The 13,362-nt window shown below is 35.9% G+C and overlaps 2 protein-coding genes across 3 annotated transcripts; one reads left to right on the forward strand and one right to left on the reverse strand.

Moving 5' to 3' along the window:
• The first annotated feature begins 7,003 nt into the window (after window positions 1–7,003).
• Window positions 7,004–7,654, forward strand: LOC108826365 (14 kDa proline-rich protein DC2.15-like). Its single transcript, XM_018599754.2, has one exon. It carries the CDS (start codon window positions 7,071–7,073, stop codon window positions 7,455–7,457), a length of 387 nt encoding a protein of 128 aa, XP_018455256.2. The 5' UTR covers window positions 7,004–7,070; the 3' UTR covers window positions 7,458–7,654.
• A 416-nt stretch (window positions 7,655–8,070) lies between these two features.
• On the reverse strand, window positions 8,071–13,362 carry LOC108827035 (homeobox-leucine zipper protein HDG5). Of its 2 annotated transcripts, none has more exons than XM_018600380.2 (10): window positions 13,283–13,362; window positions 12,603–12,751; window positions 12,247–12,488; window positions 11,406–11,523; window positions 10,999–11,181; window positions 10,318–10,848; window positions 10,145–10,243; window positions 9,682–10,057; window positions 9,068–9,432; window positions 8,071–8,869 (listed from the first exon to the last, which is right to left on the reverse strand). In XM_018600380.2, exons 2-10 carry the CDS (start codon window positions 12,747–12,749, stop codon window positions 8,450–8,452), a joined length of 2,481 nt encoding a protein of 826 aa, XP_018455882.2. In that variant the 5' UTR covers window positions 12,750–12,751; window positions 13,283–13,362; the 3' UTR covers window positions 8,071–8,449. The 2 variants fall into 2 exon arrangements, with proteins under 2 accessions (XP_018455882.2, XP_056849866.1); XM_056993886.1 differs by lacking the exon at window positions 13,283–13,362 and adding an exon at window positions 13,140–13,270.

Genomic DNA, 13,362 nt, shown 5'->3' on the forward strand with positions numbered 1-13,362 from the left:
GCTGACTAAGGAAGATGCCATCGTGTATGAAGTCGACTTTAACGCCAAGAAAGAAATGGAGCTTGCCAGAGTCAGACATAGGGAACTCAGTTTGCAGCTTCGTCACGATCTGGTGTAGAAACTGATCGTCAGACGCCGTTAAGATGATGTCATCAACATACAACAACAGATAAGCTCGCTTGGATCCTTTGTTGAAGATAAACAAGGACGCATCACTTCTGCTACAATGAAAACCCATATTAGTCACAAAACTAGCAAAGCGAGAGTTCCAAGCTCGGGAAGCTTGTTTCAAGCCATAGATGGCTTTGTTGAGTTTGCAAACGTAATCCGGATGAGCGTTGTCAGTGTAACCAGGGGGCTGATGCATATAGATAGTTTCATCAAGTAAGCCATGAAGAAAGGCATTCTTGACGTCGAGCTGATGTATTGGCCAGTTGTTCGCAAGACTCACATCTAGAACCGTGCGTATAGTGACTGGTTTTACCACCGGAGCGAACGTCTCTGTGTAATCGATGCCTTCTGCTTGAGACTTCCCATTTGCAACCAGCCGCACTTTGTGTTTGTAAGGGTTGCCATCTGCATCACATTTGTGCTTATAGAGCCACAAAGAATTGACAATGTTAGTATCGGGAGATCTTGGAACAAGATCCCAAGTCTTAGTCTCAATAAACGCATCAATAGCATCATCCATTGCTGGTGTCCAGTTCGGATCCAGTAAAGCTTGTTTATGGCTTTTTGGAATTGGTGAAACAGAGGAAAGTAGAGTGAACTGTTTCTTTGGCTTTCTTATACCCGTTTTACCTCTTGTTTGCATCGGATGAACAGCAGGAGAAGGAGGAGCTGCTTGAGGGACACGCGCAAGAGGTTGAGCTGGTACTGCTACTGGAACTGAAGCAACAGGTACCGGAGGATTAGGTTGGGAGCTGTTTTGAAGTATGGCTTTGAAGATAGGAGAAGGCTCATTGTCAGGTTGCAGAAAGTGATAAGAAGAAGGAGTTGAAGTTTTCTCTGCACCTGGAAACACGCTTTCATCAAAGTAGACATGGCGTGATATTATGATCTTTTTGGTCTTGAGGTCTAAGCAACGATAACCCCTATGTTGGGTAGGGTAACCAAGAAATAAACAGGGAGTAGATCTAGGAGAAAGCTTTGGAAGATTAGAATGGTTTAGATTAGGAAAACAAAGACACCCAAAGACTTTTAAATGATCATACCTTGGTTGCTTTTTGAAAAGAACAGAGAAAGGAATTTGATTACTGATTGCAACCGAAGGTGATATGTTAAGAATGTGCACTGCAGTATGAAGAGCTTCAACCCAATAGCCTGAAGAAAGGTGAGCTTGAAAAAGGAGACAGCGAATGGAGTTATTGATGGTTCGTATGATACGCTCCGACTTTCCATTTTGTTGAGATGTGTGAGGGCAAGAAAAACGAAACTGAATCCCATTGGAGTTAAAGAAAGTCTGGAAGTCGGAGTTGTCATATTCACCTCCATTGTCACACTGCAATGCTTTGATACGAGTGTTAAACTGAGTTTCAACATATTTATGAAATTGCAGAAACTTTGAAAACACTTCACTTTTTCTTCTCAAAGGAAACACCCAAAGAAAATGAGAGAAATCGTCTAATAGAACAAGATAGTATTTAAAACCACTGATACTTGGTAGAGGAGAAGTCCAAATATCTGAGTGAAGAAGATCAAATGGTTTTGTTGTGAAGGATTCAGATTTTTGAAAAGGCAATTTTATTTGTTTCCCAAGTTGACAAACCTCACAAGAAGAAGAGAGGTTGTCATTGTTACAAGAAATCTGATTGAAAGCACGCAAAGAAAAGAGAGACTTATTATTCAAATGAGCTAGTCTCTTATGCCAAACATCAGGCGAAACAGAAATAAAAGCAGCAGAGACATTGGACGGTTGTTGCAGATTGGAAGGAATGGAGTATAGATCTCCAGAGCTGTTACTGCGCAGAAGAACCATCCGAGAATGAAGATCCTTCACAGAAAACCCAAAAGGATCAAATTCAACAGAACAAAAATTATCTTTTGTGAATTTTCTAACAGAGATTAAGTTCTTAACAATCTGAGGTGTTATAAGAACATTGTTGAGAGATAAAGACCGAGTAGAAGTAGGAATGAAGGAGTTACCAGAAGAGACTACTGGGATTCGAGAACCGTTACCAACAATTACACAATGATTGACAGGTTTATTAAGTTTAGACTCGAGACTACCTTCATTCGCAGCCATGTGATTCGTTGCCCCTGAATCCATATACCAAGAAGGATCAGCAAGAGTCACAGTATTGAAGGCATGGGCAAGATCAGTCGTGAACTGAGGAGCAGCAGCAGCAACGTTAGCTTGAGGAGTGCTTTGAGGACGTGGACCAAGAAGACCCCTCTGAAACTGGTTTGGTTGCGCAAAAGAACTCCACGATTGAAACTGTTGTTGCCACTGAAGGAATTGTTGAGGCCAAAACATGTTAGGTCCCCATTGCTGATTGTTGGAGCGACCATAGTTGCCGCGACCTCGTCCTCTATTGTTGCGCCTGTTGCCTCTATTGTAGTATGGTCCCTGATTGCCGGATCGTGGAGCAGAGTTGTTGACAGGTTTGTCTTCTGCAGCAGTGAGAACTGTGGACGAAGATGCAGAGGAGGACGGTTTTGGGGACTTGTTGACTCGCTTTTCTTCCATCTCAAGCATTGATTGTGCTTGCTCAAAAGTAGGGAATGGTTCTCGATGTTTGATTACATTTATAATGTTATCAAACTTTTCATTGAGACCATTTAAGAGGTACATGACCAGAGTACGATCAGCGACGGGAGCCTCAACGTTAGTGAGTAGATCTGCCAACGACTTCAGCTTCTGACAGTAGGCCTGAATAGTCATGTCTCCGATCTCAGTGGTACGTAACTCGTTGTCTAGCTGAATAGCCCTTGCTTCCTTGTTGTTGCGGAACTGATTCTCCACACGGATCCAGATATCCCTTGCAGTACCGCCAGTCTTGAACGAACTTCGAAAGAGTTTTTCAGCTAGTGTGCCATATAGCCAAAGCTTTACGAGTCCATCACGTTTGTGCCAATCCGCATCATCAGCACCGGTAGGTTGAGAGGTTCCGTCAATGTGACCAGAGACATCGAACGCTAGACAGTGAGTGCTAAATAACTCACGCCAGGCATCATAGTTATGATCATCCAAATCGAGTTTGATTGGAATGTGCTGCTTGATGTTTGTGACACCAAAGGCTCTATCAAGATGAGTTTGAGGAGCAGCCATAACGATGAGAGAAGAAAAAGACAAGAAGAATCGGAAGAAAGAAAAGAAGAGATTGTATCGAGGAAAAAAGAAAGAGAACACCTAGTGCTCTGATACCATGAAAGTTTGGTTAATCTCCTTGAGGAGTTGTATTCTATTAACACGGCATAAATAGCCAAGGTTGTTACATGAGAATCGTAACTACAAAAGATTTACAAAGATTGTATCTTATCTATATACAGAATATTCTATATTCTAACAATAAACCGAACCTAAATGTTTTTTCTAACTGGATTCTTACAAGCACCGAGTTAATCATGGCATGCTCTGTCATTTTCGCCAGATATTAAAAATGTAAAACAAATGAATTAAAATGAGCATGATTTTCAGTGACACATCAACCAGCAAATATATTAATCGCGGCAGACAAGTGTTGTGTTTAGCTAAGTCGGATAAATTCAAACATGCAAACACAAAAGACCAGAGATCTTAAAACTTGATGACAAAATCGGTGTAAGAACACCAAATCACCATCAAGAACTCTCAACAAATGTCAAGACACGAGAAGAGAGAAATCAAAAACGGAGAATGGTCAGATGCGGAGTAGAAGGAGTTGGTGAAGATGAAAACCATGGCAATTTGGTTTGCAAGGCATTGACAACTTTCATTATTTCTCAGAAGTAATCTCTCTGTTTCTTTTTTCTGAACTTTTTCGCAAATAATAGCAATATTGGTTGTAACAAGGTTTTTTGATGTGATAAATTTAAAATTCATTCAAAAAACGGTAACGATGAAAACCAAACGAGACAATCCCGAGATGGCGCCAAGGCACACCAACGCTGGAAACCACAATATTAGTCGGGGAGGAAGAAAAGGTGAAGAGAAAAGGATGACAATTAGGAGAGAGAACAATTTATTTCTTTTTCAATAATATAAATAATCTTATGTTTGATATATATAGGAAACCATTAAAATACCAAAGAATCAACAAATATATTTTTATATCTTATCATATGAATTATTCAGTTGAAATATGTTATTTTAATTAGTATCTGACAGTTGTGTCCAAAGTTATAGAAGTTGAGAATCATTGATATACAAGGAACAAAAGTTAAAGATCATCCATAACTACTAAATCACCTGTTTTAAGGCATTAACATAGTTAATTAGAAGATTTGATTTTTTTCTTGCTTTTAGAGTTAGGGTGTCTTAATGGATCAAAGATTTGAGAGGACTTCATTTTTAAAAAAAGTTCATCTTATTGTATCTAGCATTCATAAATTTTATATGAGTTGTATAAATTCTTTCAAATTCTAGCTTATTGGAAAATATCGATTTTGTCAATAAAATCTATCAAATGGGTTTGGTGGGGTTTAGATGATATTTTATAGTGAAAAAGCTATAAACTGAAATGTCATCTCTTATGATGGTATCTGAAGCTTTTAAAAAAAATACTTCACATTTTTAAAAAGAAAATTAAATTGTCTGAAATGAAAATAAAAAATTATTTTAAAATAAAATTTTATATGTTTTATATATTTCATAAAACGATAATAATATCAAAATATCATAATTAAAAATAAAATTATTGTTTTAAATAAAATTTTAAATTTTAAAAGATTATTTCAAAAACTTTAAAATTTCTTCAAAATCCCATAAAACTTGTAATAAATCTTTTTATGATTTACTCAAATTTCATATTTTCTTGGATTTACTTAAATCATGAATTCTATCAAATCTTTGATTCAATAGGCTCTCCTTAGATTCTAAAATCTCTAAAAACACATAAAGCCTAATTTATATTCTTGGGATGTGAAGCTCAATTTTCTTTGGTTGTTTCGTTGGTGCTTGTTTCAATTTTTTTCATTTGTATTTTTATTGACTTAATATTTTGTGTTATAAAAAAATATTTAAAAACATTTTTCTCTTATACTATTGATAGCCATTATATTTCATCAAAAATCTTAATTTTAAAAATACCAAACAAGTCAATCCGTGTTTAAATAGTTCAACCCTATATGATGTGATTTTTTTACGTGCGTTCGTCCTGCTGCAAATTGCATTTTGTATGCATGTATTCAGATCCGCAATTCTATTGGTCTACTTGGACATGCTATGTGGTTTATGCCCCACAGGCTATGCCTTCTAATTTTAAATATTACTTTAACATTTTTAAAATAGAAAAAGATTAAAATAGCATTAAACCAAATTTTTATCACGAAAATAACATCACAAAGAGAAAAATTACCAAAATAAGTTTTATCAAAGGGTAAATATGCATTTATAACCATTGGGTTAATTAATTTAAGATTTAGGGTTTAGAGTTAAGAAGTGCGGTTTTAAAAATATGTTCAAATATTTAAAAACAAAAAAAAATATTAAAATTTTCAGAACAAAAGATGTTATTTTAAATCATTTTATTTTCTAGATGCTATTTCGTAACAAAAACTTAAAAAATACTATCTGAGAAAATTTTCCATTCCAAAAATCTGAAATATGAATTAATTCCCCATTTTATTTTTATAATGAACCGGATATCACCTTATAGGTTTACGTTTTCCTTTACATCTCCTAAGAGGCTTACATTATTTATCGAATTTTCTTCAGAGGCACAATTGAATACTTCTAAATCTTCCTCTTTTAATTATAAAATTATCATCTTGCTCATACTTTAGACTACTCCGAGATTCAAAAACACATAGGTATAAGGGTATTCGATCACAAGTTAAACTGTTGTTAGCTACAGTGGATAACCGAAAAATTCGTCTTGCTAAGAACATAAGTGATTTTAATGACTATGGAGCAAAGTGATCGGGTAGCAAAGGTATGCAGAGTGTGGGCAATTCTAATGGAGAAAGGCTTTGGGCAATCAAATTTCTACCGGTTCGTGACTCATATTATGACCGAAGTACTCCTTGCATCTAGCTTGATAATGTCCAAACGTGTCTTCTCATGCTTGTGGTGTTAGTCTCTACCCGATTTCTATCCACACTATTATTTAGGATTTTAGAAGTGTGTTTTTCGATCTGTATTTTAGTGTTGTTCCGTAGTTTATTTCTTTTTCCGATACTAGTATTCATTGTAAAGTCTCACAAAAATTTGAAAAACGATAATAAATCTTAATATTTTTACCAAAAAGAAAATTTTACTGGACTGAGACTAACGTTTACACTGAAGCTTCTTCCCATATGTCAATACTATATTCTTCGGATATATTACTCTTTTGATGTCTTCTTAGTAAACTCATGTATTAAGTTTTAGTGTTCTACTCCAATTTTAAGAATTTGGATTTGCTATTACAGTATTTGATTGTCGTTGTAATTTTTAATTTTAGTTTTATCTGTAATCTCGGTGATCTCTTTCAAATATTTAAAATGTAACTTTTACGCTAAAACACATGTTACATAACTATAAAAAAAATGGAATTACAGTCACATATATGTAAAATTATACTTATCATCTTATTTAGATTATTTATTAATAGAAGTTATATGAGCCTTGTATAAGTATTGACTAATTTAATATTTCTTGCATGTTCATGTAACGACTAATTATCCTTGTCTTGACAGTTTGTAAGATCAATCAGTTCATTTAATAATTATACTTTCAAATATATTAATCTTTCACGTGAACAGTTCATCGAACTTATAATACATTTCGTTGCCACTCGTCAAATTGTAATTAAAAACATATTGAAAAATCTGAATCTTGGCCTATAAAAGCCATACCATTCTCTCCATTTTCTCCACACAACATCACAAGCTTGATAAAGAGAGATAACTTTCTAAGAGAAAACTCTTAAAACTTTACTCTTTCATCAATGGCTTACTCTAAGATTGCTCTTCTCCTTGTTTTGAATGTCATCTTCTTCACTTTGGTTAGCTCTACGGCCCCTTGTTCACCACCACCGCCCAAAAGCCACAACAAGAAACCCGCACCGTCGTCTCCTTACACCAAACCCAGTTGCAAAGATGCTCTTAAACTCAAGGTATGCGCCAACGTGTTGAATTTGGTTAAGATTTCTCTACCAGAAAAGACCGAATGTTGCGCCCTTATCAAAGGTCTAGTTAATCTCGATGCTGGGGTCTGTCTCTGCACCGCTTTGAAGGCTAATGTCCTTGGCATTAATCTTCGTGTTCCTATTTCACTGAGTGTTCTCTTTAATCAGTGTGGTACGAAGGTTCCATCTGGTTTCCAATGTGCTTAGAGATAGCACGTTTTTGAATCGATGTTCTAAATTATCACTAAAATACGATTCTTGTTTCAAAATTTCGCGTAATTTCAAAATTTCTTGTTTTATTCTACTACCATCTATTGTTTTTCTTTTGAGAAAGAAACTATTATCTATTGTTTGTAATCCGTTACATGTTTTATTGATGAAATAATAAAGGTGTTTTTGTTCAAGAAATGATAAATTGCTTACTATTATTATACTTGGTTAATGGATGCTTATACCTAATTTTACTATATGCATTATATATCACCACACCACGAACTTTGTTGTTCAAAAAAAGAAACACGAACTTTTAAATTTGACCAAGCACATGACATAAAACCGAGCCTAATAATGTTTTTCCAACTGGATTCTTATAAGCACCGAGTTAATCATGGAATGTTCTGTCATTTTCACCAGATATTAACAATCTAAAACAAATTAGTTCAAATGAGCATGCTTTTCAATGACACACCAACCAGCATATATTTAAATCGCGACAGACAAGTTTTATGTTTACCTAAATTTGGTAATAAGTCGATATTTATAGGGAATCATTCAAAAGACCAAAGCATTAATTACGGAAAGCCAAAATATACAAAGAAGGTAGCAAATTAAATTCCTAGCAAATAAGCCAAAGTATTTCAAAAGGAGTCAAACAAAGTAGAAAGTCAATACCCGAACCAGCCACGTTTTCTATTTAACCGGAAACCGGTTCATAGACTTACCTGGTGCGCTCTTGACTTTCTCTGCCTTAGTCTTGAGTACAATTTTGATTATAAAAAACAAGAAGCTTAAAACATGAACTAAACTTCCAGGAACCCGAACATTACCTAAATGGCTTATATCCCATTAGATGCTACGTTATTTACCAAAATACAGTCAAAGCCATAACCGAATTACCTCTCAACCTCCTTCCACAAATTACCATTTTTTGCACCTATCTGAGATTCAAAAAGCAAGGAGGTTTAGGGGTAATTCGGTCATTAGACGACCTCATGTTTGGCTGCGGCGGCGGAAGATGCCATGGTCGGAGAAACCGTGCTGCTAAGGACAGAAGTGATCTGATTGACTATGGAGCAAAGGTGGTTGTTGACGGTTGTGACGGTGGAAAGATTCGGTTTAGCGCTTGGGACGTTGCTCGCCAAGACCTGAATCCCGACGGTGAGAAGACACGACGGCGGAGGAAGCGAATTGACGGAAATACCCTCTACCTCACCGGGATGGTTCACAGGGACAACAGAGAACCCGAGGGGCAAAAGCGGAATGCTGGAAGGATCTTCACCGTTCATCACGTGCTGGATTGAGTCAACGTTGACGGAAGAGTAGACGATCAAGCCACCGGAGTTGTCAACGCAGCTCTCTTGAAGCATCAGCTCTACGTTATGCCATGAGTTGCTCGCTACCTGTCGTATGCAAAAACGCAATAAAAAAAAAAGAAAACACAATAAAAGCTCAAGATTTTTTTAATTTAAATTTTAGATGGGTCGGTGCAATTCGTAATCCTCTATTCTGTAATATTAATTTCGTTGCAACAGTGATTCAAGACCTTCTATTAAATATTTTGTGGAATCTTGAATTAGGGTTTCGATGTTTGAACTTACGTTGATACGAAGAAGAGAGATGCAGTTTCCAGGATGTGAACCATTGGCTATATGAGCAACTTCATGAGGTGAATTGCCACTGAACAAAACCTCCAAGAGAGAGTGGTGATGTTGATCCCGTAGAAGATCGAAAACTTTGAAGTGAGAAAATGGAAGCCAAGTTGTTGAGACAGCAACTAGAACAACTCCAGTAGGTTGTCCAGGCTCGCACACTTTCCTTGTCGTGATTCTCACAGTGTCTTTAGTCGTTTCAGACAGAGCGGTCCATGATTGTCCGTACGAAGTGCTTATATTCACACAGAATGTTTTCACCATCCTTTGTGATAACCTCATCATGTTCCTCCTCGCTTCTGCTGATCGAATCACTGTAATAAAAAATAAAACAGAAGCCTCTAAAAATCAGTCTAAACGACTACTAAACTGACGCTTAGACTAATGTTTTTTCTAGAACAATTTTTTTTTTTTTAGAAAACGGTCTAGGTGTTCATAAAAATCGGTCCAAATGTTGGCTAATCAGTAATCTCATACTATAAAACAATAATTACCGCCATGCGATTTCTTAAACATTGGTTTTAGGGTTTTTAGAATCTAGGGATATGGTTTAGATTACTAACCTCCAAGATCGGTTATGTTTCTAGCCATTAGACTAGCCATTCTCTCGCATTGCCTCTCCAACACGTCGACCCAACGGCTAGCTCCAAAAGCCATTCCGCTTTTCACATACTCAGCGAATGTCTCGTGCACGTGCCTCTCGACTACCACCACGTGCTCGACCCACTTGACTTGTGAGTATCCATTAGGCATGTCTTGAATGATGCAACCTGAAGGTGTTCTCTTATACTCATGAGGAATGTTTTGGTCGTGGAAGCTATCGATCGGGAAATCAACGATTGCCCAGTTCCCGTTTTCCGCGTTTTGTTCCACATAACGTAGAAAATAAGCTTCCCGAGTTGGAACCAATGGAGATAGTACCTGTAACTCTGCATACATCTAGTAAAACATAACAACATAGACTTAAGTTAGAAAGATCTGGCTCCGTTTGATTCTTCTAGTTCAAAAATCGAGTTACTAAATTACCAGTAAAAGAGAGCCACTAGCTCCAGAAACTCCAGATGAAATCATCTGAACCGTTTTTGCCCTAGCCACTATTGAGCAGAACATCTCTGACCACTTATCCTGCAATAAAAACATGCATCGATTAATCAAGAATGATTAAACTCAAAGGAGTTTGTGAATATTTTACTACTTACAGCGTTAAGAAAAGCGTCAACAAGCGTTATGCTATTCATGATGACAACCGCGTTTGCCTTTGAAGCTTCTCTACGAAAATCTCCTTTGTTGTTATGATTCCCCATTGGCCATGGGAACAATCTCATGTACTCTTCCTCGTTCAGACACAAAATCTCGTCACCGATCTTGTCCGGTTTCTTCTTGACCCACAAAGGCTCTTCTATGTCACACATTTTAGTAAGTTCTTGGACGCACGAGACAGCGAACTCCATAGCAATAACCTTTTCTTCATCCGCAAGTAACATGTTGCTGTTGTTGCTGTTGTTATTAGTTTGATTTGGGAAGAAACAGGCGGTGTTTTGTGGAGGAAGCGACGTCAAGTCTGGACAAGGATGTTCTGGAAAGTTTCCAGCGTATGCGCTCATATCTAACTCCAGTGAAGGTGGATGGTGTGGAAGCTCAGAAGCAGGATTGATTAATGGCTGAGATGATGGCATGGATTGCATTGGACGGTCTGTGTATCTTGAAGCTATGCAGCATAGACGATCTAGCTGTTTCACACACAGTCAGTAAGTATTATAATCGAAGCAAACAAAATAACCGGCTTGTACATATTCAATATTCCTAGTCTAATTAAATATGATTAGCATTATGATTCAAATGTTTTCACAAGATTATGTATAAAATGGTTATAGAAATACCTCTTCACGGAGACGACAGTTCTCAATGTGGAGTTCGTTGAAAGGAATGTCGCCGATGACGGTGGGGCCGCCGCAAGAAGGACACGAGAGGCACTGTAGCTCCGCCTGAAGCTGAGAATTCTCCAACTTGAGGTTATCGTTATCTGCCCTTAACATCACATTCTCTGCTCGGTCCTGTTGTGCCTATATATTTGATTCATTAAAAAAATAAAAATATAATCATTTTTTTCATTATAGACTTGTAGTTAATCTTTTATATCAATCAGCACACACACATATATATAGCACAACTTGGATTAATGAATTTAAGGTTTCATAATTTTCTTCATTATTATAAATCTTCCATATATACATGACTTATTGAGGATAAGTTTAAATTAAAGTGTGAAAGGAAAGAGAGTGGTTACCTTCATTTGGGTACGCCTATTTTGAAACCAGAACTTGACTTGTCGAGGCTTGAGACCAAGTTCATGACTTAATCTCTGTCTTTGCTTGTCGTCTGGATGAGGGTTCTCTTTGAACAATCTACAAAGATTTATAACAGATGATCACTATTTAAATCCAAAGTTCATTTCCAAATCCAATTTTGAGATTGATACACAAAATGTACACTATATTTAGTTTTGATAAATCAAACCAAAATATCGTACCTATCTAAAAATATTAAAATCAAATCTTATTACAGTTTAGACGAAAACACTAAGCTATAGTGAAAAGAACTTGAACCATATAGAAAAAAATAACCTTCACAAAACTTAGACTCACATATAATAATTTTAGTACTTTAAAACCAATAATAGTCCCTTACACTTACTAATAGTAAAACTTTTTTTACTATTGATTTGTACTAAAATCAGTTTTACTCTTTGTCATTTTTACTAATCCTACAAAATCAGTTTCAGTAGTCCCATATTCAAGAAAATTAGTACTTTTAAAACCAAAAAATTCACAAAACTTAAACTCATATGCAATCAAGAAAATTTTCAGAACTATTCAAACTTATATAGCATAACTAGTTTCAGATTAGGTACGGTTCATATATCTTCAAATCCGATAAACTACACAAAATTATTTTTTTGTGCACAGAACTAATTAAGTCTCTTTTTACAAATTTTTTTTTTTAATTAAGTTCCAATAATACAACCGAAAACCGTTTAATCCCGATAAAAAACCGACTCTAGACCGAAATAGTTTCAACTTCGGGTTGGTTCATATAAAAGATTTGAAACCAAAAGAAGCAAAACTTACGCCTCCATTTCTTGGATCTGACGATCAGTATGTCTGTGGTAACGTTTCTTCTTAGCAGGAGGAGGTTGTTCATCGTCTCGAAGTTCATTAACATCAAACTCATTCCCGGACTTTGGATCTTCTGGTTGTTCACTACCCGACCCGAATGACCCACCCACAGACCCGTTGTCCATCATTTCCTCTACTGTTTCATCTCCCATCATCATCATCATACTCATACTCATCATTCCATGCTCCTCCTTCTAACAAAAAACTCATTAATTAATAAGTTGAAAAGAACTGTTACAAAAAAAAGAGAGAAATATTCGAGATAAATGTAAAAAATTGAAATTGTAAATTTTTGATTAGAAACAAACCGGGATGATGGAAGAAAATGAGTTGAAAGGGATGAAATTAAAATTAGGGTTTTGGATTGTTGCCGGAGAAGAAGAAGCAGGAGGAGGAGGAGGCGAAGCAAATATGTTGTCTGATGTCAGCACACTTCCTTCTCCTATTGTCAACATCACTTGCAACAACAACAGAAAAAAAAACTAATGATTAAAAAGATCTAAGTTTCTTGGCAAAAAAAAAGATTTAAGTTAGGGTTTTTCTTTGAAATCTAGAAAAAGTGAAGGTTCAAAAGGGAGAATCAGTGCATGGAAATGCATAATATTTAAAATTTCTAAATTAATCTCAAATGCAAAATTACCAGATACGAGAGGTAGATCGTTTCACAGTTCAGAAAATATTTAAAATTAAATACAAAAAACGTAACTGATAAAAAACATTTAATGCTGGTAAATCTTTTCAAAATAAAATAAGGAAATACAGGTCCAAGTCCAACTAATAAAATTAATTAAGTCACTATCTGAACATTCATGAGAAAAAATAAGGACGATATTTTTGGATCGAACCTGGGAAATAGTATTCAAAAAGAGAAGAAAAAACATGCATCCAGAGAACACACAACACAAACTAGATTAAGATAATACAGTTTTTTTAAAACATTTAATAGAGATTTTCTTTCACTCTCTCGCGTTTTCTCTCAGTTTCTCACCTTCTTTAGCTTCCAAGAGAAAGAAAAAACAAGAATGATTTTCTCTCTATACTGTAGAGATTTTGGAGTTTACTTATTCT

Source organism: Raphanus sativus, chromosome 9 (assembly GCF_000801105.2).
Source record: "Raphanus sativus cultivar WK10039 chromosome 9, ASM80110v3, whole genome shotgun sequence".
Classification (NCBI taxonomy): Eukaryota; Viridiplantae; Streptophyta; class Magnoliopsida; order Brassicales; family Brassicaceae; genus Raphanus; species Raphanus sativus.